We start from the raw sequence: 25,151 nt of genomic DNA, 5'->3' as shown, positions 1-25,151 counted from the left end.
TTGGTACCATCCAAAAGTTTTGAATTTGTCATGTTAATAAAGTTACACTTCATACATACATTACATACTTAAAAAAATAATTAATTGCACCAAAAGCTATCCAACTTTCCAACTTTTCTGTTCATCCCCCGCCCCATTTTCCACCAAGCTTTTCAAAACAAACGCACCTGACTTCAACGTCAAGCCTCGCAGTTTCTCGCGTTATTTCGACACAGCTGACGGCTGCCAGCAGAAAGAAATAAACCAGGCTAGGCTAGAAAGACAGATAGTAGCCTGGAGAGCGGAGACACAGTCGGGGTAGGGGTGGACTCGGACGGTGGAGACCTGACAGGAGCATATATTTCTTTCCCAACAATGCTGAATACCAGCTAGCACCGTCCCGACAGAAAGGGACTTAATTGGACTAAAAACCCCACAGCAGATAAAAGACAACATCGTCAAGAGGAGGGTTAGCTCAGCTTAAATGTTATTGTCAATTCAAAATAAAGCTATTTGGTTACAATGTCCTACACTGGAAACCTGGTTTGGGATGTTAACAAACGTCTAATTGGATACACTGAGCCTAACACCATCAGGACCAACTACTTGGGTAAGAGAAAAACAACACATTGTTATGCTAGCCCTGATATGTGAACGTTAATTGAAGTTGGAGCGTCTGCAGGCTGTTTTTCTCTGCAGCTGAAGTGGAAGTGAGACTACTTCTGGCATGGATCCTCTTCCTGTGTAAACCCGGTTTATCTCGATTAAAGAGAAGCTGTGCTTTTTACAAATAACTCTTCAGATTAGGATTTATGTTTAATCCGCAACACATTATCAACTCTGTCAGGCTGGAGATCACATTTGTTATTTAGCCAGAGGCTGCTGCGCAAATGCATTTTCAGTGTTGTTACAGGACTGTTAGATTAATCATCTGTAAATTTACTCCGTAATACAGAAATGACTACTAATGTAATCAAAATAGGAATACGTAATTTTACTGTTTGAATAATTTACCAAGTTATTTTAGTTTACTAAAAATGTTGAAATTGCACTAAAATTATTACCCTCAGAAAAAAATGTGACAACCAGTTATTCTGGGTTATTTTTCATTGAATTAAAAGAGGTGGAAAAGCCAGACTTGGGGTGTCAGGGTGGATTATTACTTTTTCAAGACCCAACATTTTATGTTGTTATTTCAAATGAATCAATTGGCAACATATTGTAACCTAACTGGAGGGTAAAATAGACACAATCTTGATTTATGTTGTTGGAGACAGCCTCAAACAAAAACAAATTTGTGAGTTTTTGCAGTATTCTAAACTTTTCTTGACTTTTTCATGGTCATCTTTTTTGTTCCAGAAAATTGTAAATGTACAAAATTCCAAATATCATAATTAATATACATTTTAAAACTGAATAAGACAGGATCTCAGTTTCTGTTTGGTCACATGCCTATTATTCAGTTACAAAAGCACAAACAGCATTGATAATCAATTTTACTTCTGGATTAAAAGTGTTTGTCCACTCTATTCAGTGTCTTTGCAAACAAAATCAAACCAGAAATACTGCTCTTGTGCTCCACCTGTTAAAAACCTGCCACAAATTCATTTGTCCTGAACATTTTCAGCCAACAGCAGTGAAGCTAAAAAGTTTCACTGCCATCATTTCCTCTGTGTGTCAATGCATCAGCTATGATTGATCGATGGAGATGAAACAAACAGAAGCGGCGTAAACAGTTGGACACAGCTGCTGTAAGACAGTAGTCGATTAGGCAGACTTGTGTCCAACAGTCGAAGCCTCGCAGCGGTTGAATGAGGAGATATGAGCCCACCGAGGTGGAGCTGGTGCCTCAGAGGTTTAGTCAGAGCTGTTTTTAGCCTGGCTGAGATAAAGTCAGAGCTGTGTTTGTGTTCAGGGATGTGTGGGCCACAGCTCTTATCAGTTATATTTAGTGTTAAGAACCATTAGAGGTTATAATTTGGGGTACAGCAGCATGAGATGAAACAGAGATTCTGTCTAATGCTTGATAAGGTGGATTCATTTAATGGATTTCAGCTTTTTTATTATCTTTAGGACTTTGAACTGACAGTTGGACTAAAATGTTGCAAGTTTAGACAGAATAATTTATTTATTTATTTGTTTTTACAAATGTCTGGCTGTGAGTTGTCTCAGTCGTTAGATAAATAAAAATCTTTAAAAGTAGCTATGAAACAAAATCTTATCTGTCATTATGCACAGTTAAAAGTTTCTTCTAAATATTTGTAATGGAAATAATTTATGAAAGGTTTTTTTAATGTTACATATATAAAAAAGAGAATATTTAAAACTTAAAATCTTCACTTTTATTTTAAAATATTTTTGTAAATTTTTGTAAACTCTGTAAAGTGTGGATTTGGTTTAACTGAGCTCTTTAAACCAACACATGTTTATAGGATCCAGTAATATTGACAGAAATAGGAGTAAAAATCTACATATTTAAGGATTTAACACATATAATTGCGGATCTTTTTTTATGAACAGCAGATAGACGTTTGCACTAAATGCAGACGGATGATTCACTGTGGAGACTCTCTGGAAGGGAGAAGCCGAAAGAGAAAAGAGATCAGTGAAAACAGTTTTTTTAATTTAGGTCTCAAAAATCGAATCTGATATTTTCAACAATGGAGCAAAAGCGATCATAATAATATCATATTTAGTAATTAACACTTTCATAAACATTGTGACCATAAAGTGATTATGCAAGAACTGAAATAAAGCTATTCTTTTCCTCCCACAGCTCTGCAGCAGTAAAACCTGTAGCTGCAGGTTGTCGCTCTCATTTTAATAAACAGCAGCTGCAAAATCTCAGCTCATGTATTCAAAGCAGAAATGCAACTTTCTCTATATTTGAAGGAATCACATTCAGACTGGGAAAGATTTAGTCTTCTGCAGTTTTCCATAAATTGAATTTAATAATATTTAATAAGTGTTCTTTTTGCATTCATGCTAGCTAACTAACCTGTGCTGCTCATTTTGCTGCCCTTTATAATATTATTTATTCTGTTCTTTACTAATTTTTTGCAGCCGTAACATTTTCTTTCTGCCGCTTTAATTTGTGGATCGATGTGTTTCTCAGAAATAATTTATGTTTTAGCTTACATGCAAAGCTTTTATCGACTACTTTTAAGTCTTTTAAAATGTTTGAGTTCCTTTATTTTTATTTTCTTTCGGTTGAACTAAAATTTAAAACAGTAAAAAGCCCAAACGGTCTGGCTCACTTGGTGTTCCTGTAGAAATATTTTCCTGAGTACTAATAATAAACATATCCCATAATTCTACACTCGTAGCTTGACTAAAGTGGATGTTTTAATGTGTGTTCTTGTCTTTTTCCAGGTAGAAGAGAGTTTGTTCAAAGGCTAAAACTTGAATCGACTCTGAACGTGCACGATGGCTGTGTAAGCATTTACAATTGGTTTATTTTAGTGTTTTTCCTGTAGAGAGAAGCTCAACAGTTTGTTTTCCCCTCCGGAGTTTTGTGAAGTCTAGCAGATCTTGTGTCTAAAGTCTTGACTGCAGGTCAGGTGGTCGATGCTCCTGAGAAACCTGAAGCTGACAGATCAGTCACACATCTTGTCACGCTATCAGTGTCTGTCCGTCCAGAACACGTCAACAAACACGACACGCCAGCGAGGCTCGAGAGAGCTGCTCTTTAGATCCTGGCTGACGTTAACCAGAACTGCCGCTTTAAAATGTTGTTAACAGATTTTCTGGCTAAATAATGTCTCGACTGATAGAGAAAATCTGCATGAATGATAAGAACTTGGACTCAGATCCAACTGAAACAAGTTAATTTGTATTGTTTCTCTTCAGCTTTTCTTCAGGATCAGTGAAACACAACATGTCACTTGCAGCAGCTCATTTTAGCCCCAATTAACCTTAAAATGTGTCAATTACCTTTGAGAGCTCTGGTTGTTCTGAAATATTCTTCTGAAAATGAAAGGAGATATCACATTTTTAGAGTCTGCATCACTCAGTTGAACAATCTGACTCAGATTTTAAGGTGCTGTAGGATCCAAATATAGAGGAATGAATGTTATTTTTTACATAAAAGTAGAGTTTGCTGTAGCCACCATGTTCATCACTTTTTATCATTTGTGAGGCAATTGAACAAACATGGTCAATCATTAGAATAATGCAACTTACAGTAGGTAAAGAAAGTATTCAGACCCCCGTCAATTTTTCACTTTTTATGATTTGCAGCCATTTGCTAAAATCAACTAAATTCATTTTTTCCTCATTAATACACACAACACCCAATATTGACATAAAACAAGACTTTTAGAAATTTATGCAGATTTATTAAAAAGAGAAAAGCTGAAATATCACATGGTTCTAAGTATTTAGATCCTTTGCTCAGTATTTAGTAGAAGCACCCTTTGAGCTAATGCAGCCACGAGTCTCCTTGGTAAAGATGCAACACGTTTCTTGCCTGGATTTGGGGATCCTCTGACATTCCTCCTTGCAGATCCTCTCCAGTTCTCTCAGGTTGGATGGTGACAGTCATTTTAGGTCTCTCCAGAGATGCTCACTGGGTTTAAATCGGGGCTCTGGCTGGGACACTCCTTCGTTATTTTAGCTGTGTGTTTAGGGTCATTGTCATGTTAGAAGGTAAACCTTCGGCCCAGTCTGAGGTCCTGAGCACTCTGGAGAAGGTTCTTGTCCAGAATATCCCTGCACTTGTCCGCATTCATCATTCCCTCAATTGCAACCAGTCATCCTGTACCTGCAGCTGAAAAACACCACAGCATGATACTGCCACAGCCATGCTTTACTGTGGGGACTGTATTGGACAAGTGATGAGCGGTGCCTGGTTTTCTCCACACATGCCACTTAGAATTCAGGCCCGAAAGGTCTATCTTGGTCTCCTCAGACCAGAGAATCTTATTTCTCACCATCTCGGGGTCATTCAGGTGTCTTTTAGCAAAGTCCATGCAGGCTTTCATATGTCTTGCACTGAGGAGAGGCTTTTGATGGGCCACTCTGCCATAAAGCGCTGACTGGTGGAGGATTGCAGTAATGGTTGACTTTCTATAACTTTCTCTCATCTTGTGACTGCATCTCTGGAGCTCAGCGACAGTGGTCTTTGGGTTCTTCTTTACCTCTCTCACGAAGGCTCTTATCCTCTGTTAGCTCAGTTTGGCCAGATGGCCTTCTCTAGGAAGGGTTCTGTTGTCCCAAACATCTTCCATTTACAGATTATGGAGGCCACTGTGCTTTTAGGAACCTTAAATGCAGCAGAGATGTTTTTGTAACCTTGGCCAGATCTGTGCCTTGCCACAATTCTGTCTCTGAGCTCTTCAAAACTTATGGTTCTCATTTGCTCTGACATCCATCGTGAGCTGTAAGGTCTTATATAGACAGGTGTGTGGCTTTCCTAATCACGTCCAATCAGTAGAATCAAACACAGCTGGAGTCCAATGAAGGTGCAGGACCATCTCAATGATGATCATAAGAAATGGAAATCACCTGAGTTAAATATACGAGGGTCACACGAAAGGGTCTGAATACTTACAATGTGATGGTTCAATTAGTCTTTTTTTTAATAACTCTGCATACATTTGTAAAATAATGTGTTTTTCTGTCAATATGGGGTGCTGTGTGTACGTTAATGAGGAAAAAATGAATGTAGTTGATTTTAGCAAATGGCGGCAATATAACAAAGAGTAAAATATTGACAGGGCTCTGAATACTTTCCGTACCAACTGTATTAGAGAATCCAGTGGTGTTGATTTATCAGTGTGAAAATTTAATGGTATGAGTAAACAATCACATTATTTCTCATCTGAATCAAATGAAGCTTTCATTTGATTAGAGTAAGAGAGATAGATCTGAACTCTATTGCAGTTCCCTGAGTTGATTCAGTTTTCCAAGCTACACCCTGAGCAGCCAGCCAGCCTGTGAGGATGAGACAGAACAATATCGACCCACAGAGTAAAAGCTGTTCTATTGCTGACTTTGACCAGGAATCTCATTTAAATTAATGCCAATGAAATTACATTAAATTTTGTGGTGGGAGGTTGTGTGTCTAGATCCAGTGTTTGTGTCGCATCCCCTCAGGTCAACACGATATCCTGGAACGAGACGGGTGAATACATCTTGTCAGGGTCAGACGACACCTTCCTGGTCATCACAAACCCGTACAACAAAAAGGTATGAAGGCGTTTGTGAGTTGGCAATATTCACTACACCTGCTTTCTCCCAACACAACTTATTCATTTGTTGTTCGGTTTCCACCTGGGGCATTTAATCAGCTTCTGTTAATGTACTTTTAATAAATATCTATTAAAATAACTTTAAAAAGATAAAATTGCTCATAAAAATACACACAATACAGTGATTTTAAAATGTGTTTATGGAATATGTTGTTAAAATTAAAGTTTTGAAATGCTCTTTACATTTGTTAAGAGTCATAGAAGAACTTTTTTTAAGTCAGGAAACTGTTCTTTGAGTTTCTCTATAGCACATGAAACTTTGTTGAGGCTCTCAATGACCCAGGAGCCCTGAAAAGGCCAAATATAACCCCATAATAAAGCCCTACAACACCCTGCTTCAGCACACTTGATTTCAATTAGTAGGTGATTAGCAAGCTTCTGCTGAGCCTGATGTGCTGCAGCACAGGTGATTCAACTACTGAAGCTAGTGTGTTGGGCTAGATAAACCACTAAAACGTGTTGGATACCGGCACTCGAGGCACGGAACTGAATAGCTCTGCCCTACAATGGAAAGACTGGTTTTCTTTGCCCACTTGGCCACAGTATGAGTATTAAATGAGCTGTGTGCTGATTGGCCAGTGTATATTGATGTCTCTATGATTCTAGAACCTCTGTACAGCTGTATTTAGCATCCAGATTACTCCGTAGGTTCTACTGAGTATGGAGCTATCTGGCATTCATTCAAAGTCTGGATGTTCCCAGTACAGCTCAGAATGTTACACTAGTGCCCCAACTTTCCTCTTTGCTGTTTTTCTCTCATCCAACATGGCTGTTAGCAGTAGCTTTGGCTGGCCTTGTGTTGCAGTCAGCATTACCATGACAAATGTCTACATGCAGCTAATGTTGAAGTGGGTTGGGACTTGCAAATATAAGGGGCGTGTCTAAGCTTATGATGTGTGAAACCAGCTTTTCTCAGAACAAACTGTTTCTTGGTGGCCATTACATTATTGCTAATTTACATAAGAAAGTTGGTCAGACTTTTTGGTACATTTGAAACCTCAAACTGCCTTTATTCAACGGTAACATGGTATATGTGGTTTAAAATTCTAGGATCCATGAGAACATCTGGTCTAGGGTCAGCCAAAAGTTAAGGTGTCTGAGGCTTTGTGAGGAAACTGTAAAACTATCTGAATGGAAGCTTTAAATGAAACAGAAGAACTCAAATCCTATTTGTGATTTTGCACAAAACTCACAGCTGTTGTGTGTTTCTGCTCCTCCTCCTCAGGTCAAGAAGTCCATACGCTCTGGTCACCGGGCAAACATCTTCAGTGCAAAGTTCATGCCTCACACGAACGATCAGGAAATCATCTCCTGCTCCGGAGACGGCATCATCTTCTACACCCACACGGAGAAGAGCCCAGACTTCAACAGACAGTGTCAGTTCACCTGCCACTACGGGACGGCGTATGAGGTGCAGAACGGTGCCTCTACTTTAGCAGTAAAGCCTTTTTATTGGTTAATGTTCTGTCTTTGTTCCTGTTGTGTCAGATTATGACCGTACCAAATGACCCCTACACATTCCTGTCGTGTGGGGAGGACGGCACGGTGCGGTGGTTCGACCTGCGCACAAAAACCAGCTGCACTAAAGTAGACTGCAAAGATGTACGTGACACATGAGTTTTTTTTTTATTCAAACCCTGATTGTATCATTGTGATTTTCACAAGAAATCTACAAGTTTAAGCAAAATAACAGCAAGAAGATCTCCTTATGGCCTCTGCTTTCTGTCCCTTGAGCTGCTTGACAAACAGTTTTCTTGGTTTGAGTCCAGGATAATTTGGATGTCTTCTCCTATTTCCTTCTTTGTACCAGAACCTGTGACCTTAAAGCTGTTAGAATCATTTTTCCAGACGGTGTCACTGGCCCTTCTTAACCCTGAAGCTGTTGATGCTCCTCCATATGTGACAAAATAAAGAAAAAGAGTGACACAGCAGGCCACCAGAACGGCTACGATGCTGTTGGGGGTTAGTACGATAAGGTTCAGATTAGCTCTGATGGAGGAGTTCCTCTCTTTAGCAGTGAAATTGCTCTGGGTTCTTTGCTGTCTTATCCTAAAATTGACCCCAAAGGAAAATAACCAGATTGAGAATTTATGTAATTTTAGTTATTGATGTCCAAACCTTCCAAAAAAGTGTCCAGTGAACAAGAAATACGTTTTTCCTAAAGAATGCCCTATTTGGATTCAACATAGGGTCCAGGGGTTCAAGTGCAATTCTCTCATTATGGAGCTTCACCTATTACACACAAGAGTTCAACTTTCTTTAACATTTTGTATAAATCTTAATATGTTTGTGTTTAAACTTCAGCTTTGCTGCGTTTTCCGTGTTCCCAGGACATCCTGATCAACTGCACACGAGCAGCCACCTCCATATCCATCTCTCCTCTGGTGCCGTACTACCTGGCTGTGGGTTGCTCCGACAGCTCGGTGCGGATCTACGACAGACGTATGCTGGGCACCAGAGCCACAGGTGACATGTTTTTACTGAATATTCATGTTGATGAGGATGATTTACTCTGCATCAGCCAGTGGGGGGGGTGGGGGTGGGGGGGATGAGGGGGTTTCCTGTCCCGCTAAGTTGTTTCCCTCTGAGGGATCAGTCTAATATTAGATGCATTCATCCATGTTTTGACTTTATAATTGGTTTCCATCCTCCAAACACAAAAATATAAAGCAAAAAAGCAACAATTTGCTTATATTGTCATTCTCAGGTAATTACACGGGGCGGGGGACGACGGGCATGTGTGGTCGGTTTGTCCCCACCCACCTTTCCAACAAGTCCTGCAGGGTGACATCTCTCTGCTACAGCGAGGACGGTCAGGAGGTGCTGGTCAGCTACTCCTCCGATTATATTTACCTGTTCAACCCCAAAGACGACCAGGCCCGGGAGCTCAAGGGCCCGTCCGAGGAGAGGAGGGAGGAGGTGAGACCACTCAGGGATCCACTAGTGGGATCATAGTAGCCCTTTTCATCATCTTCCTCTAGAATTTTCCATTAACCCCCCTACTCTGTTAATGCACTTCCTGCAATAATGGAAACTCACCCGTAGGCAGACTTCAGTGAATTGTTGTTGGCTGTCAGCTGATCTGATCTGTAATGAGTTTGGAGGAAGAAACTGTAGCTTTAATGCTCTTTTTGTTATGAGAACTCTCCTATTTTAGCTTTCTGAGTTGCTGATTGGTTGCAGCGAGAGGAGACAATGTCTGTTAAAAAACAAGCAACAGGATGGATGAGAGACTAAATAAAAATCTGATTCATGGTTTTATTGTGAATTTATGTAGCTGAAAAATGAGCAATCAGGAGTTGTCTGAACGCGCAGGATCACACACACACGCACACACATTCCTTTCCAAATACAGCGACTAATGCAGGCGGCGTTCCTGTCCACTTAAATAGGTTCAGTGGAGGTGTGTAGGCGACGGGGTTTGGGGGAGTCAAAATAAAATCTTATCACCTGCTTAAACTGCCCCCCTTCTTCACCTCTGACCTCATTTGTTCTTTTTCTTTCTCATTTATTCTCTATATCTTCTGCTTTTCACCACTTGCTCAGACCTGTTGACATTTCCTGTGTCACACTCCCCCTCGACCTTGTTTTTCTAATTCTGGCTTCCAGCTGCGTCATGCTGCTGAGACAGCCATGGGACTGGAAAGAGGAGGCACCCTCCATGGGGTGGGGGGCTTAAGAGAGGACACTGACAGAGAGGATCAGTCTTTTGCTTTGGTAGCGAAGTTATTTTTGACCATCTTTTGACTGACAAACTGTGTGTGTGTGTGTGTGTGTGTGTGTGTGTGTGTGTGTGTGTGTGTGTGTGTGTGCGCGCGCGTGTGTGTGTGTGTGTGTGTGTGCGTGCCTCTGCAGCTGAGGCAGCCTCCAGTGAAGCGCCTCCGTCTTCGGGGTGACTGGTCAGACACCGGACCCCGAGCTCGACCCGAGAGCGAAAGGGAAAGAGATGGTAAGATCCCAGAATGCCCCGCTACTCGTTCAAAGCAGAGCTCAAGTTTCAGGTCCGACCTGAGGGAACATTTCAGACATTCAGGCCTTCCAAACAGTCAGACGTTTTATTTACCACATTTATTTTGTGATCAGTAAAACCAGAATGTTGGTATACCTGGGGAACAAGGCCTCTTTAAATACAAAATTACAGAAGAAATGCAGCTAAAGTTTAAGTTAAAGGTGGGAGGAGTCATATTTTTTACTTAAAAATCTGGGCTTCTTTTTTGTGTTTGTATCTTAAAATAATTTTAACCCCCTTCTTTATTTTAGGTGAACAGAGTCCAAACTTGTCTCTGATGCAGAGAATGTCGGACATATTGTCCCGGTGGTTTGAGGAGGCTAGTGAAGCTCAGAGCAGCAGAGGAACCCGACCTCAGACTCGACCCAGAGGTAAAACTGCTCCTTAATGTGTTTTCAGGATTTATTCGTTTGTAATAATGTGTTAATGTTTTGTAATCAGGGTCAGCTGTTCGTCCAGAGGGGCCTGCTCCACCAGGGGTGTCCAGCCCGGAGTTGAGCGCTCCTGAGAGGCCCGTGGGGACAGGGTCCCCCGAGGTACCTGGCAGTGCTACAGCCACCACTGCCATCTCTAAATCCACCTTCCCTTCCTCATCAAGGTCATCTTCAGCTGTCCCGGCTCCTCCTACTTCCAGCTCCTTAGTAGATACTTCAGCTCCTTCCTCCTCCTCCACTACTACCTCCACCCCCAATTCAGAGCAGAGGAGTCAGACTGACACCACCAGGACACCCACACCTACAGCCACACCTATTTCTGAACCGGCACTCTCAGGTAAGAACAAAAATGTTTTCTTTAAGAATTTATTTAAAACAAACAAAACCAAAATTCATCAACACTTTAATGATTAGATCATTTCAGGGTATCTTGGAGAGTGTGTGTGTGTGTGTGTGTGTGTGTGTGTGTGTGTGTGTGTGTGTGTGTGTGTGTGTGTGTGTGTGTTCACTTCACTCAAGCAGCAGCTGCACTCTACTGTCTTTTCCTCCAGCATCCTTGGTGTCCTCCTCCCTTTCTCACAACCTCCTCCCTCCTAATTGTTCATCCACTTTCCCTCTCTTCCTCTGCCTCTCTGTCAGAGTACGGTCAACATCGGCTGCCCATAAGTTTAGTGTGTAGGCGTTTGCAAAGGCTGCTACGGCTGGCCGACCCCCCGCGACAGGGTCAGCGAACGATCCCTTCCTCCTCCTCCTCCTCCTCTTCCTCTGCAGCCTCTGAGATACTGCCACAGAGAAGGGCTACCTCTGCTGCTGCTGATCTGCAGCCTACAGGTTACCTCCACCCCAAACCCCACCCTGCAAAAACTTTTCCATTCAGACCTCCTTCTGCCGCAGCTGGCACTAAAAAGACCTGAGCACTAACCTGATGCATCTTGAACCTTTTAAAGGTGTGGCTCACTGAAAAAAAAAACATTTTTTAATTATTTCTGAATTTAATCAGTCATTCTGAGTTCTTCATGCAGGCTGAACATGAAAATGGTCTTCTACACCTATCTCCTGCATCAGCTTCAGATAGGAAACATATGGTGAAACTGTAGGATTTGAAAATCCTGACAGATCTACATCACACTGTCACTTAACATTCATGGACTCACCCATCTTGACTTGTGACGGGGAAGGCTGTTGTTGCTTTAGCGTCCAGGAAACCGCAGAGAGCGTCTCTGCTAGTGGAAGCTAACTGCTAGCATTAGCAACTCCATCACATGGCAAAACACCTCCAGACTTGTGTTATTTGTGGAGATAAAACATCAGTGTTGCTAAGTAAATAGTCAGTTGCAGAGTTGCATTTCTGTTAGCCAGTCAGAGAAGAGATGTCCAAATATCAGGAAGTAAGACTCCAAATCTTACCATCTGAAGCTCACCTCTGATCTGGCAATCGTCTGCATTCTGAAAAGTGCACACCAGGGCTTTTTGTACCCAGAGTTCAACTTGAGTGGCATTAATTTCTACTAGAGAACACTGCAAATGTTTTGATTAAAAGAGTGAACCACACCTTTAACACCTCCAGCTTCCATGTTTGCTCCCCCCCAATCCATCGCTATACTTGTTTCTTGAGTTTTCACCTGCAGACTCACCTGTGGGAGTGGCATCAGCTGGTGTGAAGCTCTGTTCTGGTTCGTGTGGTTGTTCAGCCATGTTTGATGATGACAAACCGTTTGCTGCTTTGAACTGGCCATTTTCAGACACGAAATGTAAAACATCACTGACCAGTAAACCAAGCTCTAACGGTTGAATGTGGCGTCTTTTCTGAAGTGCTGCAAACCAGGCGGTCACTGATGGTTTAAAGAGGTTTTTAGGAATTCAAATAACAAATTTCTGGAATTATCGTTCATTGTTTTAGCATAAATCAGAATAAACGGACAAAAATGTTGCAGTCTTTATGGTCTAATGGAGGCGTGTTGGACTTTGGCTTAAAACTGTAAATAAAAAAATGTAGCCTCATGTTTTAATTTCCTAGCTGTTCTACTACAACGTCCTCGTATATTTTAAAACATAAAGGCTGTCATTTGAAGCATCATACTAGCTGGTAGGTTAGCTGCTGGCTAATTTACTCGAATTGTTAAGCTTTAGCTTGTTCAGCATTTTGTCTTTTGTTAGAGCTCACATCAGATTTCTAACATAATTTAATCCCAGTTTGCAGCATTTAGATTGAAGAGCATCAGACTTTAAAATTAAACTAATGCTCTTAGCATGTTTAACCAAATTTTATATAATATTTTTCAGATTTACTCATTTCTAACTCTCATTTTACATTTATAATGCCAAAGCTGCACCTAAACACACTGACTGTGGATTTATATGTTTTTTTTTTACGTGATTAAAAGTTTTAACCCTGAAGCTTTTCTGCTGTGGCGATCAGCTTAGTGTTCAGTGATGGCTCTTCTACGTGTTACAGATTCTCCTTCGTCTGTGGTGAATAAGCAGCTGGGGTCCATGACTCTGGACGAACAGCAGGGTGAGTCTAAGTCCCTCGTCTAACCCACCTCCTCAGAATTTGTTCTGTTTTCATCAGTGTTTTAATCCGATGAACCAGTTGTAACTATCTCTCGCATGTTGGTGCCAAAATGATGTTTACAGATACATTTAATTTAGTAAAATAAATGCAACCATCCACCAAGAAACACTTAATTTAATTATCTGAATGTGAAAATGTCCTGAAAAACTCATCAACACTGTAAATGTTTACAGATAAACACCTGAGAAACACCTGAGAAGTTGGAAATCTTATTTTTTGGGGGACTTTTCTTGTCTCTTCTGCTGAAAATAATCAACTTTATAAATTTACATTTTAATATGTGAATTATCTAAATATTTAGACACTTTAGTGAACAGTTTTCATGATAAATTAAGTTTTCCAGTTTAAATTGATCTGAGTAACATAATTAGTCTGTAAACAAATGTGGAAATGACTGTTATGCAATTCTATTCAGTTTATTTTTATAGCACCAAATTACGACAAGAGTCGTCTCAAGGCACTTCACAAATTAAATATTCCAGTACAGGTCAGTTCATTAAGCCAATCAGAAAAAAGTTTCCTATATAAGGAACCCAGCAGATTGCATCGAGTCACTTGAGTGTCAGTGACTTTACAGCAATCCTCATACTAAGCAAGCATTTAGCGACAGTGGAGAGGAAAACTCCCCTTTTAACAGGAGGAAACCTCCAGAGGCTCAGTATGAGCAGCCATCCACCACGACTCACTGAGGATTGAGAAGACAAATCAGACACACACACACACGCACGCACGCACACACACACACACACACACACACACACACACACACACCAATTGTGAGGAAAACCAATTGAGTCTAAGATATTACTGAAGGCTACATTGAGGCTATCACTTTCAATGTCAACATGAATGTTAAAATCCCCCACTACAATGACTTAATCAATATTTATCACCAAATCACATAAAAAATCAGAGATCTGATCCAAAAACTCAAGAGTAAGGGCCTGGTGGACGATACAAAACTACAAACAAGAATGGTTTTATGGTTTTGCACTCTGAATTAGGAAAACTACAAATAAGATGTTTAAAAGAACTGTAACTATTAATTGGTAAGGGATTGATTAATAGGCCTAAATGAAAAACGGTTGCTACTCGTCCTCCTCCTCCAATGGTCCCCCAAGGGGTGGCCATGGTCACCCCTAGAAATTTACTGAATACTAATGAATTAAATCATTAACTAACAGTCTTTGGAAAAAAATGTATTGTTCAATAAATACATTTAATTGTTCTAGTTTTCTGCTCAGTCAATTATTGTTCTAATTTTTATGAGATTTCCATGATTTTCTTTATCAAGCATTATTTTTAATCTGTTTAATTTTGGGTAGGACACTGTCTCAATGGGGTAGAGGGGTGTTTTTAACTACGACTCTGCTTCCTGGTCTGGACTCTGGGTTGTCATGAAGGACTAATACTATTGGCCATATTACTAGAAGGAAGAGCTGCTCCATCCAAAGAGGGATGGATGCCGTCTCTTCACATCAGACCAAGTTTTCCCCAAAAAGTTTTCCAATTATCAATGTAACCCACGTTGTTTTCAGGACACCACTTAGACAACCAGCGATTGAAGGACAGCATGCGGCTAAACATGTCGTCACTGGTCCGATAAGTTATTTAGTCCAACTTTTGCTTTGATCTGTTTTTCTGCACAGGAGCAGCTGTAGCTGCAGGCTCTCCTCCTGATGAGTCCGTTCCTGCAGCAGTCAGCCACTGCCCGCCCCCCCGTAGCACCCCTACCACCTCCGCCCCCTCCACCACTCGACCAAGCGCAGCAGAACCTGTCCTCAGCCTCCACTACAGCTCAGAGGGAACCACCACCAGCACCATTAAACTGGACTTCACTGATGAGTGGTGAGGGGCGCCCAGAAAAAGCTCTACGGGCAAACAGCAGAGAAAATCTGGCTCCTCTAGTTAATAAACTAAAGTTTCTGACTTCTATTAAGATGTGGTCATTTTTATGCTGATTTTATTCTCACATGCCGCTGAAGTGCCTACGCTTTTATTTAAATCTTGGACATCCTTTTCATCCACTGGTTACTTTGGTTAAATTCAGTGAAACCCTTTTATCATCTCAGTATTTATTTCCTATTCAGGAGCAGCAGCACCTCCAGCTCTCTGGGCAGCGGAGCCCCAAAAGCATCAGAGGCTGTGGCACAGAGCCAAGCGACTTCTGTACTAGAACCAGGTAAGTTCTTTCAACTTCATGATTATGGTTTTCTAGTCAAGCAGAGGCCATAAGAGACTCATGTAACCCCCCCCCCCCCCCCCCAGCTCCCCGTGAGTCCTCTGGGGAGCAGAATTTACCGGCTGCCACCACAGAACCACCAGGCGGCGTTTCCTGCTCCAGCTCAACGAGTCAGGGTCCAGCAGGGATCGTGTCTGAGGGGAGCAACGTGGGGTCTTCACCACAGGAGAGGAGTCAGCCAGAGGGGTCAGACGACACATCAGGAGGCTGCAGAAGAACAGAACCTGCTGGAGAAGGAGGAGAAGAGAGTCGGAGACAACCAGCGCCGAGCAGCCAGGACTCTGATGACAGCGATGACGAACCGATTCCAATCCCGCTTGCAAGGTTCAGAGGACAGGGACAGAGGTGCGTAAGAGACTAGATGATGTTGCTATGTAGTACATGATTTCACATAAGACTTCTAAAGCCTGATTCATGCTTCTCCGTAAGCTCCCAACAGGGAGAGACACGCACGCACGGACGGAGACATTTTGCTCTCATACTTCTCCGTCTCCTGGGGAGTGTTGCAAAGCAATTGCCCGGCAGGACAACAGAGGCCGTAGCGCTGTTCTGTGGTATCCTGTCATGTATCGGTCCAAGATAGTGTGTTTATATCGTGTTTTTTTTTGTATATTTGAGACTTTTTAACACGGAGACATTTGTCTCTCATTCTCCTCCACCTCTTCATGGGCTCGCCACCTCTAAACCCACGTTTCCTGTCATTTCCGTCCACAAATAAAACGCTTGCTGCGCATATTTTCACTCCTCCAGTCACGGGGGAATTAAATGTTCATATTTTTAGAGTTTTTTTCACGAGGTATTCTTCAAGCTTCTCTGTGTCTGCCGCTAGTTATTCTCGGCTCTCTTTATGTTTTTGAGGGCGCAATGGCGGCGCTGTAGACAACAGCAGTGCCCTGACCAATCACAAGCTTGCATTCTCCGTCTCGACGGACGGATGTTTAGAAAAGAGAGCTCGACTCCGTACGTCCTCGCGGGGCTCTCCAGCAGGCCCACAAGGATGGATAATGGCGTTGCGTGTCTCCGCACTGACGCAGACGCAGAAGCATGGATCAGGCTTTAGGCGTGGGTGTTTTACACAGAGGCTTTATTTGAAACCTTCTTGCTGACTGTTTCACAACAAATCTAGATTTAATTCCAGGGGGTCTGCTGTAGGAGATAGGATGATCAGGTAACGGATTTGTTCTGGAAACTAAAAACATCTAACCGTACAGGTGTCTGGCCTGCTGCAAAGCATTAACAACTCAATGCACTGCGTTGTTTTTATTTTTGTACCAGTTTGGAAATTCCACCTTAACTAACAACACACAGATCTGAGTGCAACATTTCTGCATCCGAGCACAAACTTGTGTGAATAAAGATGTCACGGCTACACATTTCTACCATAAAAATGTGAATAAACACATTAAATGCATGGTTTGTTGAAAAGATAATAGATAGCAACTGAAGATGAGTGATTTGAGTCACTTTTGATCCACCAAACAGATGTTTTTCTTTAAAAAGGGTTGCTTGAATAAAAAAATTGTAAAAAAAGAAAAAAAAATATTGAATACTTTTTAAGCCTGATTTGTTTTGGTCATCATGAGCATTATTTTGTGAGTATTTAGGCGTTTTATCTTTACTCCATTTTTTATCCCTCAGACGCTCTGCTGCTGCCCGTATCCAAGAGCTGTTTCGCCGGAGAAAAGAGAGACGAGAGCTTGAGGAGAGCGGGACTCAAAACATCAGGAGACCTTCAGTCAAAATGGTTTACAAAGGTCATCGTAACTCCAGAACGATGGTAAACCTCGCTCTGGTTCTTTTACACACCTAAACCTTGGTGTTGCGTTAAACTATTCCTTGAATTGTCCAGATCAAAGAGTCGTGTTTCTGGGGCAACAACTTTGTGATGAGCGGTTCAGACTGTGGGCACATATTCATCTGGGACAGACACACTGCAGAACACCTCATGCTGCTCGAGGCAGACAACCACGTGGTCAACTGCCTTCAGCCCCACCCATACGACCCCAGTGAGTTTCGCCCCAGCAGCACTCGGATCTAACACGACGTGATCGCATGTGTAAACCACCGTTCTCGTCTTCTGCTCTGTTTCAGTTCTGGCTTCTTCAGGTATCGACTATGATATCAAGATTTGGTCCCCCCTTGAAGAGTCGCCATCTTTTAACAGAGTCCTGGCTGTAGAGGTACAACACCACAGTTGGAACAGGTCGGATGGGATCAGAGCGTGATTGTGCAGATGTTTGACTTCTAGTCCTCTCTTCCAAACAAGGTAATAACCAGGAATGAGCTGATGCTGGAAGAAACTAGAAATACAATCACGGTCCCGGCTTCTTTCATGCTCCGAATGTTGGCTTCCATCAATCACATCAGATCAGGTAAACACATGAAAGTCATCTCAAAAACAGGAAGTTCGTCTTCTTCTCTTTGAAATCTAACTTCCTGTTCTCATAGATCGACTGGAGGGTGATCGATCTGAAGGGTCGGGCCAGGAAAACGAGGACGAGTAGTAACAGACTTTAATTTCAAGACGACACCTTTTGTTTTTGCTGTATAGCACTTAAAACACCCCTGAGATTTGTACTAGTGTAGAATACTTCCTTTTTGAATATTGGTGTCATTTCTAGGCCCTTGTGTTTTTTTAAGATGGCTTTCTTACTTGTGTTTCTGTAAGAGGGAAAAATGGCAGCAGTGTGAATGAAAGCAGAATGTCAGTACATTATATATATATATATGTGTGTGTGTGTGTGTCAAGTGTGAGAAAAAGGTGTGATGGCTGGTGTGAAAGGATGTTAAGTGCAATATTATTTCTGTTTGGAGACAGTCAGCATTGTTCAGTGTTAACGTTTGACAGTTTTGAATTTGTGGCAGAGATGTTGATGTGCTGCTGCAGCATGTGAACACAGACTTTAAACATGGATGCTTTAATTTTGTTGGAGAAACCAAACAGAGCAGCGCCTTTTCTCTCATGAAGTCTGTTTTCTAGAATTTGAAAGAAAAATAAAGTGAAAAAAGAAAGTTTTCCTCCTATAAAAACATTTATTTACTGGATTAGTGACAAACTGCAGCTACTCACAGCATCTGTTTTAATTCAGTTAGCTACTTTTATTGTGATCCATAAAGCTAATTATAGCCAAAATAGTAGAGAATGTTTCATTTGACTGGCTGCAGACAAAGGACAAAATGGTAAATATCAGACTTTAATGCAAATATTTCGTGTTAATAAAAATGCAACAGATTACATAACTTCTTAACTGCATAAATTACTTTAAAAAGTGGTACCAGGTCAAATATAAAAAGTAAACATACAAGGTAAGACTGAAGTTCTTTTTTATGAACACAAAAATAGTTGGAAGTTTTTACACTGATGTAAACAAAACATACCTCTGAACCTCTTCCTGTGTTTAAACGACAAGTTTATCATACCAGTTATGCTGAAACAAACCATTTCCTTTCATGTTGTACAGAAACTATGAAGTGCAAATACATTTATACCCCGTTACAAATATAAACATCTATCTGGTTACAAATGCTAAGCACCTTTCTTCAGCTCAGACAGATCTGATTCAGGCATCAGTAAACAAACTTTCAGCAGACCTGAGGTGTGTGAAATTAACAAAGTGTGTTAGAATAAACTGGTCTGTGTGTTTGATGTGGGTCATGATGAGGAGACATTATGAACAAGCAAAAACCCTGAAACTGACAAAAATCAATAACATTTAAATCATCACTTGCACATTGTGCACCAAAATTCCAATAAATGGGAGATTTTGGCTGAACAGTGGTCAGTGTTCGCAGATAATGTGGAGTTTCTTCTGAAGTTAAAGTAACAACTTTAATCAGATGTTGATGCAGCAGAATATTTGTTGTGATCATCATTTGCTGTTTGGAATCTTACATTTTCTTAATGTAAATGAAGGTTTTAACTCAGGGAAATTATGCAAATCTTCTGGATTAAATACATTATTTTAACTCTTTGACATTATGCAGCCCAGAGGCAGCACATCCCCTAAACACACCCAAAAAATATAAAGCAAATTATAATAATACTAATAACAGAACCAGTTTAGCTACAGTTGAGGCTTCCTACTAGAATACACTCGATACCAGCGTTTCATCCTTATTATTTGAAGTGCACACACACACACACACACACACACACACACACACACACACACACACACACACACACACACACACACACACACACACACACACACACACACACACACACACACACACACACACACACACACACACACACACACACACACACACACACACACACACACACACACACACACACGTTTGTCTGGTTCAGACAAGTTTCTCTTCCACATCCTGATCATCGTCCTCTACGTTGTCTTTAACGATCCCTTCATCGATACTCTCCAGCCTGAGTCTCTGACCGTCCAGGTATCTGGGTCTCTGCGCCGCCCTCGCCGTGAAGAATCCCCCCTGCAGAGAGACACTCTCCCCAAACAGTGCCAGCTTAGCGTCGCTCTCTATGGCTTTTGCTAAGCAGGAAGCGAAGGTGTCGAGGGATTTATGAACCTCTGCATGGACTTGGACTGACGACGTGTTTTCAGCTGAAGAAATAAAACAATTACTTTAACAAGAATTAAAAAAGGCAAATCTTATGTTTGCTGAGCTGTTTTGTTGCTCTTTAGCAAGTTCACTGTCCAAACACGAAGTATGTTTCTTTGTCTCTAATCATGTCTTTCAGGGAGATAAATGATAAATACCTTTGGAATGCTCCACCTGGTCTTCAAAGGTGACCGAGCTCCTCCTCTTCCCAGACAGATTCCCATGGTGCAGTGGGAAGGAGGAGCAGTCCGTGCAGGAGTTCTCTAGAAGCATCACATCTGTACCTGCATGGGCAACCAACACTCTTAAAGCCAGAAACTTTGTATTTACGTGCAACTACAATAACAAGCTACACAAATCTGACTGGTTTATGTTTTTCCTCATCCTGCAGACACAACACGTTAACAACAGGGGGTAACTTAACTGTTCCACATCCTGTCATGATTAGTTACAAGTTCAGGTGCATATTAATGTTTCAGAAGGCAGGTTGGGAGGAATACAAATGATTCGTAGAAACTTGCTGCTATTCTCTGCTTTGTCGACGATACAAGTCAGAATTGAAATTTAACAGCAAAAGTTATGAAAAGGTTTTTTTTTTTTTTGAGAAGCAGTATGTCACTTTTATAATCAGTTATCAGGAGTCTTTCTTCAGCCTGTGTCAGGTACATACCAGAGTCCTGAGTGAAGCTGAAGCCAGTATCTCCTGTGCTGCTCCCTGGAGCCAACAGGTGTCCTCCACCAGCCAGCATGGCCGTCAGGTGGGGGGACATACCCAAGTCTAAAGGGGAAAAAAACAAAAACATTTTATGGTTGAACATGACAAAGCTATCATTTATATCACGTGACAGAGAAACCCTGCTGCAGCCCTACCTGTGATCCTGTTGGAGATGCTGAAGAGGCGGGAATTTCGTTGCCTTGTGGCAAACGACTCTCTGTAGTAGCGATCTCCGAAGCACATACCCAGCAGCTCCTTTCTCACGGTTTTATTCCACAGGCCGTAGATGAGTGGGTGACACATGGCGCTGCACAAAGATAGCCACGCCACCAGAGTCTCCAGTCCCTGAGACACGCTGCCCTGACCCCACAGAGCCTCCGTACACACCACCCCGACATAAGGCCCCCACGTCACGAGGAAGGTACCGATCACCACCAAGATGGTGACTAAGGCCTTACATTGACTTCCCGCGTAGACGAGGCTCCGCCGGCTTCCGTTAGAGGAGGTCGATGTGCTTGAGTTCTTGCGCCCATTTCTTTGACCTCCTGTTGAGTCATCCTGGGTCACAATAACCGTCCCACAGTGTACTTTGCGGGCTTTCATGCGAGCCACACGGAAAATGACTCCATAACAGATCAGCATGATGAAGAATGGGGGAAGCATGCACCAAATTACCCAAAAGGCCGTGTAGCTGGGCTCTTTGGACCAAGACGCCACACACGTCCATTTAAAGCAGTCAAACTCAAAGGAGGACCAGCCAAACAGAGGAGGCAGACAGCCCAGCAAAGAGTGCAGCCACACGTAGACTATGACAACCACAGCCCGGTTCCCCGTGATCTTCATGGGGTAGATCATCGGGTAAAGCACGGCGTAGTACCTGCACAGATCAGACAGAATTAGTCAGCACAGTTCAGATTCTAACAGAGGCTGATGAGTGATGCTGAAAATAAAAGCTGTGTGTGTGTGTGTGTGTGTGTGTGGGGAATAATACTGCATTTTTTGCTAAAAGATGCAAACACAGCTAAGAGAAGGGAGCTTGGAAGGAGAACAAAAAGTTTCTGTGTAATCAGAAATCCCCAAAGGTGCCTAGGGTAATTAGGAAAACAGAGAACTGGGAGGCCTGCTGAAAACGTTTGCAGCAGTGTGGACAGTAGAAGCTTTGTGATTCCTGGGAACAACGAAATGATGCAGGGTTTACCTCAAGTTATTTACAACAGGAATTTCGGCAAATATTAGTCAGATAATTGATTGTTCCATTAAATAAAAGTCTATAAATCAAGATAAATAATGCCAAAATAACTTATAACTACAAATGTAAGTTGGGCCTCACCTGTCAATAGCAATAGCTCCGAGGGTGAGCATGCTGGCTGAGCTGATGAGCAGGTAGAGCAGAGCCGTGAAATTGCACCAAACCACCCCGAACACCCACTCTCTCTTCGCTGAGCTCACAGCCACAAACGGCAGCACCAGAACCGACAGCAGCAGGTTGGACAACGTCAGGCTGAAAACAAACTTGTTGCTGGGTGTGAGGAGGTACGGCCTCCGGTAAAGGGTCACCACAATCAGCAGGTTCCCCATAAAGGCCAGGAGAGTGATGGTCACGATGGACACGGACTCCAAGGCTGCCAGACCTTCGCCATTCCCCGCCGGAGTGCAGTTTCTGGTGGTGTTCATGGTGAGGGACTGGTCCACCGGACGGGTGACTCAAGAGTGGGAGACTGCAAAGGACAAACTCACCATCACGATCATGAAGAACCCACCAGAAAAATTGACTTTTTAACCATATTTTACCTCCTGAATGAGTCAAAAGTTCTAGAAAAAACATGGATATTTTATTAATTATAAAATTCATGATTTCTGAATTATATTTCTAAAATAAATACCACAGCAATTTCCTAATGATAACCAATTGTTTAGTGCTGTTTAATCCTATAAAACATATATTAGAGTTCACAAATTACTTTTTTGTTATTTACTAAAAGTTACAGAAATAGAAAAAAAAACATAAACATTTGTTCAGATTTAATTGTAATTTTTTTCTTTTTCTGTCAGTAGCCGAATTTGGGTCTAAGAAGACATTTAATTAGAAATAAAAATACATAAATATATAGAATCTGTTATTCACCCGAAAGTACATGCACAATACATTTAGTAATTATCAATAAAACTTACAGTTCAAGTAAAATGCACCAAAAGAACCCAAAAAGTCTTAATGCTAAAGCATAATTGTGTAGATTTAGATTTGAGATCTATAAAACTATATTTATTTATGCAGCTGCATTATTATAAATGTTTTGTTTTGTAAACGAACACATACTTGTCTGTATGGATCACAAACTTTGTTACATTTACAAACAAGGGACATAAACTCTTTTCAAACAGAAGGGTCTTTAATTTTGTCCATGAGGAGGATAAATCTCGTTCCTCAATAAAAAGCTTGAAATCCGAAGTTGTGCTCAGATTTCAGGCTATTAAATAAACAAATGTTAGCTTTGAACAACATCAGAACCATAAATTCTCCATAAACTAACTTTGTGTCTGGGAGTCAGGTACAAAAAGTTATTCTAACACAACTTTTAATCACAGCTAACAGCCGAAATGTTGTTGAATTAAGCAGAAATACTCGGTTCCGTTAACACGTTAGCTAAACATCCCGTTAGCCGAAAACTTTCCCCCATTGTCCTCCCTCGAACTCGTTTCTTTACCTGCTTTTGTTCGGCGCTTCGGCTCCACATTTCTCTCTTCTGCGAAGACAAAACGTCCATGTTACTTTTATGTTTCCACACTACGCTCTAGGAGGGGAGAGAATGGCAGAAAAAAGCACAAAGCTAGTGCTGAAAAGCAAATGTTTGGTATCGCTCATCCCTCTCCAACAGCCAGCTGTGGCTGCAATGGCGTCCTCCTCCACCTCCCACCTAAACTTCTATTCCCACTGTGTGCGTGGGTGGTCGTGGAGGGAAACTGCTCCGCTTTCATTTCTACATCTACTCATCTGACATCTTCAACGGGATTGCGTTGTTTAAGCCATAACGCATTTTGTAACCTCTCCGATGTATTTGTTTCTAAAAACCCTCATGTCTTTTTCATTCGGTTTCAAAAATGAAATGTAAAAGTAATTTGTTGTTTTGTTACCTAAACTGTTTGAATAAACATGAACATTCATGATGACCAAAACGAAATGACGCTCTGCAACAGTTCACAGACGCCTCGCTGCTGGAGCGGACCACACACGTAGAGATCATAGATTCGCGCAAAAATTCGTCATCATACGTCTTCCAATCAGAAATGAGGTGTTGTGCAGGAAAATGTTCCCATTTCCGGCAAAGGACCTGCAACCATAAGTGAGCTTCAGAATTACTAACATTACCATATTTTCAAATAACTGTGGAAGATAAACATATTTAAGCCCGCGAACGTTTGTCTTACAAAAAAGTTTTGAGGTGCATCTTTTGATTTCCTTCCTTTCCTGGATTGGAGATGGCACATATGTCCACTCTTTTATGACAGCTGCAGCCAAACTGGGTATTCATCTCAATATTGCTACATCAAAGGGTTTTCTCATATATATAAAACAAAAAAACTATCCTTTTGTCTAATCTTTAGAATCTTGTGATTTTTAAAGTTTTCATTTGTTTTTCACAGAGTATGACCCTGATGAAAGGCATTGAAGAAGCAAAGAAGCAGTCCAAACAAGGTTCTCTGCAGAAGTTTGAACTGTGTGTGTACAGGTCAGCTGGCAGACTTGACGGAGCCTGGGAAAAGATATATGTACGTATTTATGCAAATTGGTTTTTAATTTGTCAGAATATTTTGTTTGCTAATCCTTTCAATTGAGCTCATTAGGGACCAATCGCCAATCTCAGGAGACTATTAGGAGCAGCCAGAAATAACAAGCCTCCAAGGTATCTAAAGCTGTATAGGAACTTTTTTATGGAATTCAGACTTGTTAGTCCTTGCTGAAAATCCATTTCAGCCATGATTTAATATTAATAATCAGAACATAACAAGTGAAATAATGATTTAGGTCCCAATTGATTTAACAGATGAGACAAGTAAAATAAATTTGGTGCCACAATGTAAAAAATTATGCCAAGCATATACAAATCAAGTAAACAAATAGGAATTAAAGGCGTTCAAACACACATTTTAAGCTTTTATTTATTTAGGCATTCATAGTGTTTGCATTGTTTCATATTAAATGTTATTTTTCACGCCTGTTCTCATTCTTTTTTACTTAATGTAATGTATTACATGAACAGAAAAGGGGCAGAGCTTTCGAACAGTAAAAGAGGCAGCAAGTGTTTTCAGATCAGTTCCAGTCCAGTGGAAACTCTCATAAAGCCTTACTGACTGAGCTACTGACAG

General features: G+C 41.4%; 2 protein-coding genes across 5 annotated transcripts; one reads left to right on the top strand and one right to left on the bottom strand.

Moving 5' to 3' along the window:
* The first annotated feature begins 273 nt into the window (after positions 1–273).
* dcaf6 (ddb1 and cul4 associated factor 6) lies at positions 274–18,516 on the top strand. 4 transcript variants are annotated; one of them, XM_015966206.3, is made up of 21 exons: positions 274–589; positions 3,352–3,413; positions 6,076–6,168; positions 7,456–7,641; positions 7,719–7,832; positions 8,561–8,696; positions 8,938–9,149; positions 10,086–10,179; positions 10,491–10,610; positions 10,681–11,010; positions 11,313–11,504; positions 13,129–13,188; positions 14,898–15,096; positions 15,339–15,430; positions 15,517–15,835; positions 16,629–16,658; positions 17,129–17,267; positions 17,340–17,496; positions 17,582–17,670; positions 17,757–17,862; positions 17,939–18,516. In XM_015966206.3, exons 1-21 carry the CDS (start codon positions 502–504, stop codon positions 17,992–17,994), a joined length of 2,874 nt encoding a protein of 957 aa, XP_015821692.1. In that variant the 5' UTR covers positions 274–501; the 3' UTR covers positions 17,995–18,516. The 4 variants fall into 4 exon arrangements, with proteins under 4 accessions (XP_015821692.1, XP_015821691.1, XP_015821694.1 ...); XM_015966205.3 differs by having other exon boundaries at positions 16,617–16,658; XM_015966208.3 differs by lacking the exon at positions 11,313–11,504 and having other exon boundaries at positions 16,617–16,658.
* Positions 18,517–19,745: 1,229 nt separating this feature from the next.
* On the bottom strand, positions 19,746–24,008 carry gpr161b (G protein-coupled receptor 161b). Its single transcript, XM_015966209.3, has 7 exons — positions 23,919–24,008; positions 23,492–23,530; positions 22,117–22,504; positions 20,942–21,663; positions 20,742–20,849; positions 20,230–20,355; positions 19,746–20,073 (listed from the first exon to the last, which is right to left on the bottom strand). Exons 3-7 carry the CDS (start codon positions 22,458–22,460, stop codon positions 19,802–19,804), a joined length of 1,572 nt encoding a protein of 523 aa, XP_015821695.1. The 5' UTR covers positions 22,461–22,504; positions 23,492–23,530; positions 23,919–24,008; the 3' UTR covers positions 19,746–19,801.
* Between the last annotated feature and the right edge of the window lie 1,143 nt (positions 24,009–25,151).

The sequence above is a fragment of the Nothobranchius furzeri genome, chromosome 14, assembly GCF_043380555.1.
Source record: "Nothobranchius furzeri strain GRZ-AD chromosome 14, NfurGRZ-RIMD1, whole genome shotgun sequence".
In the NCBI taxonomy this organism is placed as follows: domain Eukaryota; kingdom Metazoa; phylum Chordata; class Actinopteri; order Cyprinodontiformes; family Nothobranchiidae; genus Nothobranchius; species Nothobranchius furzeri.
This window is presented reverse-complemented; position numbering and strand designations above follow the sequence as displayed.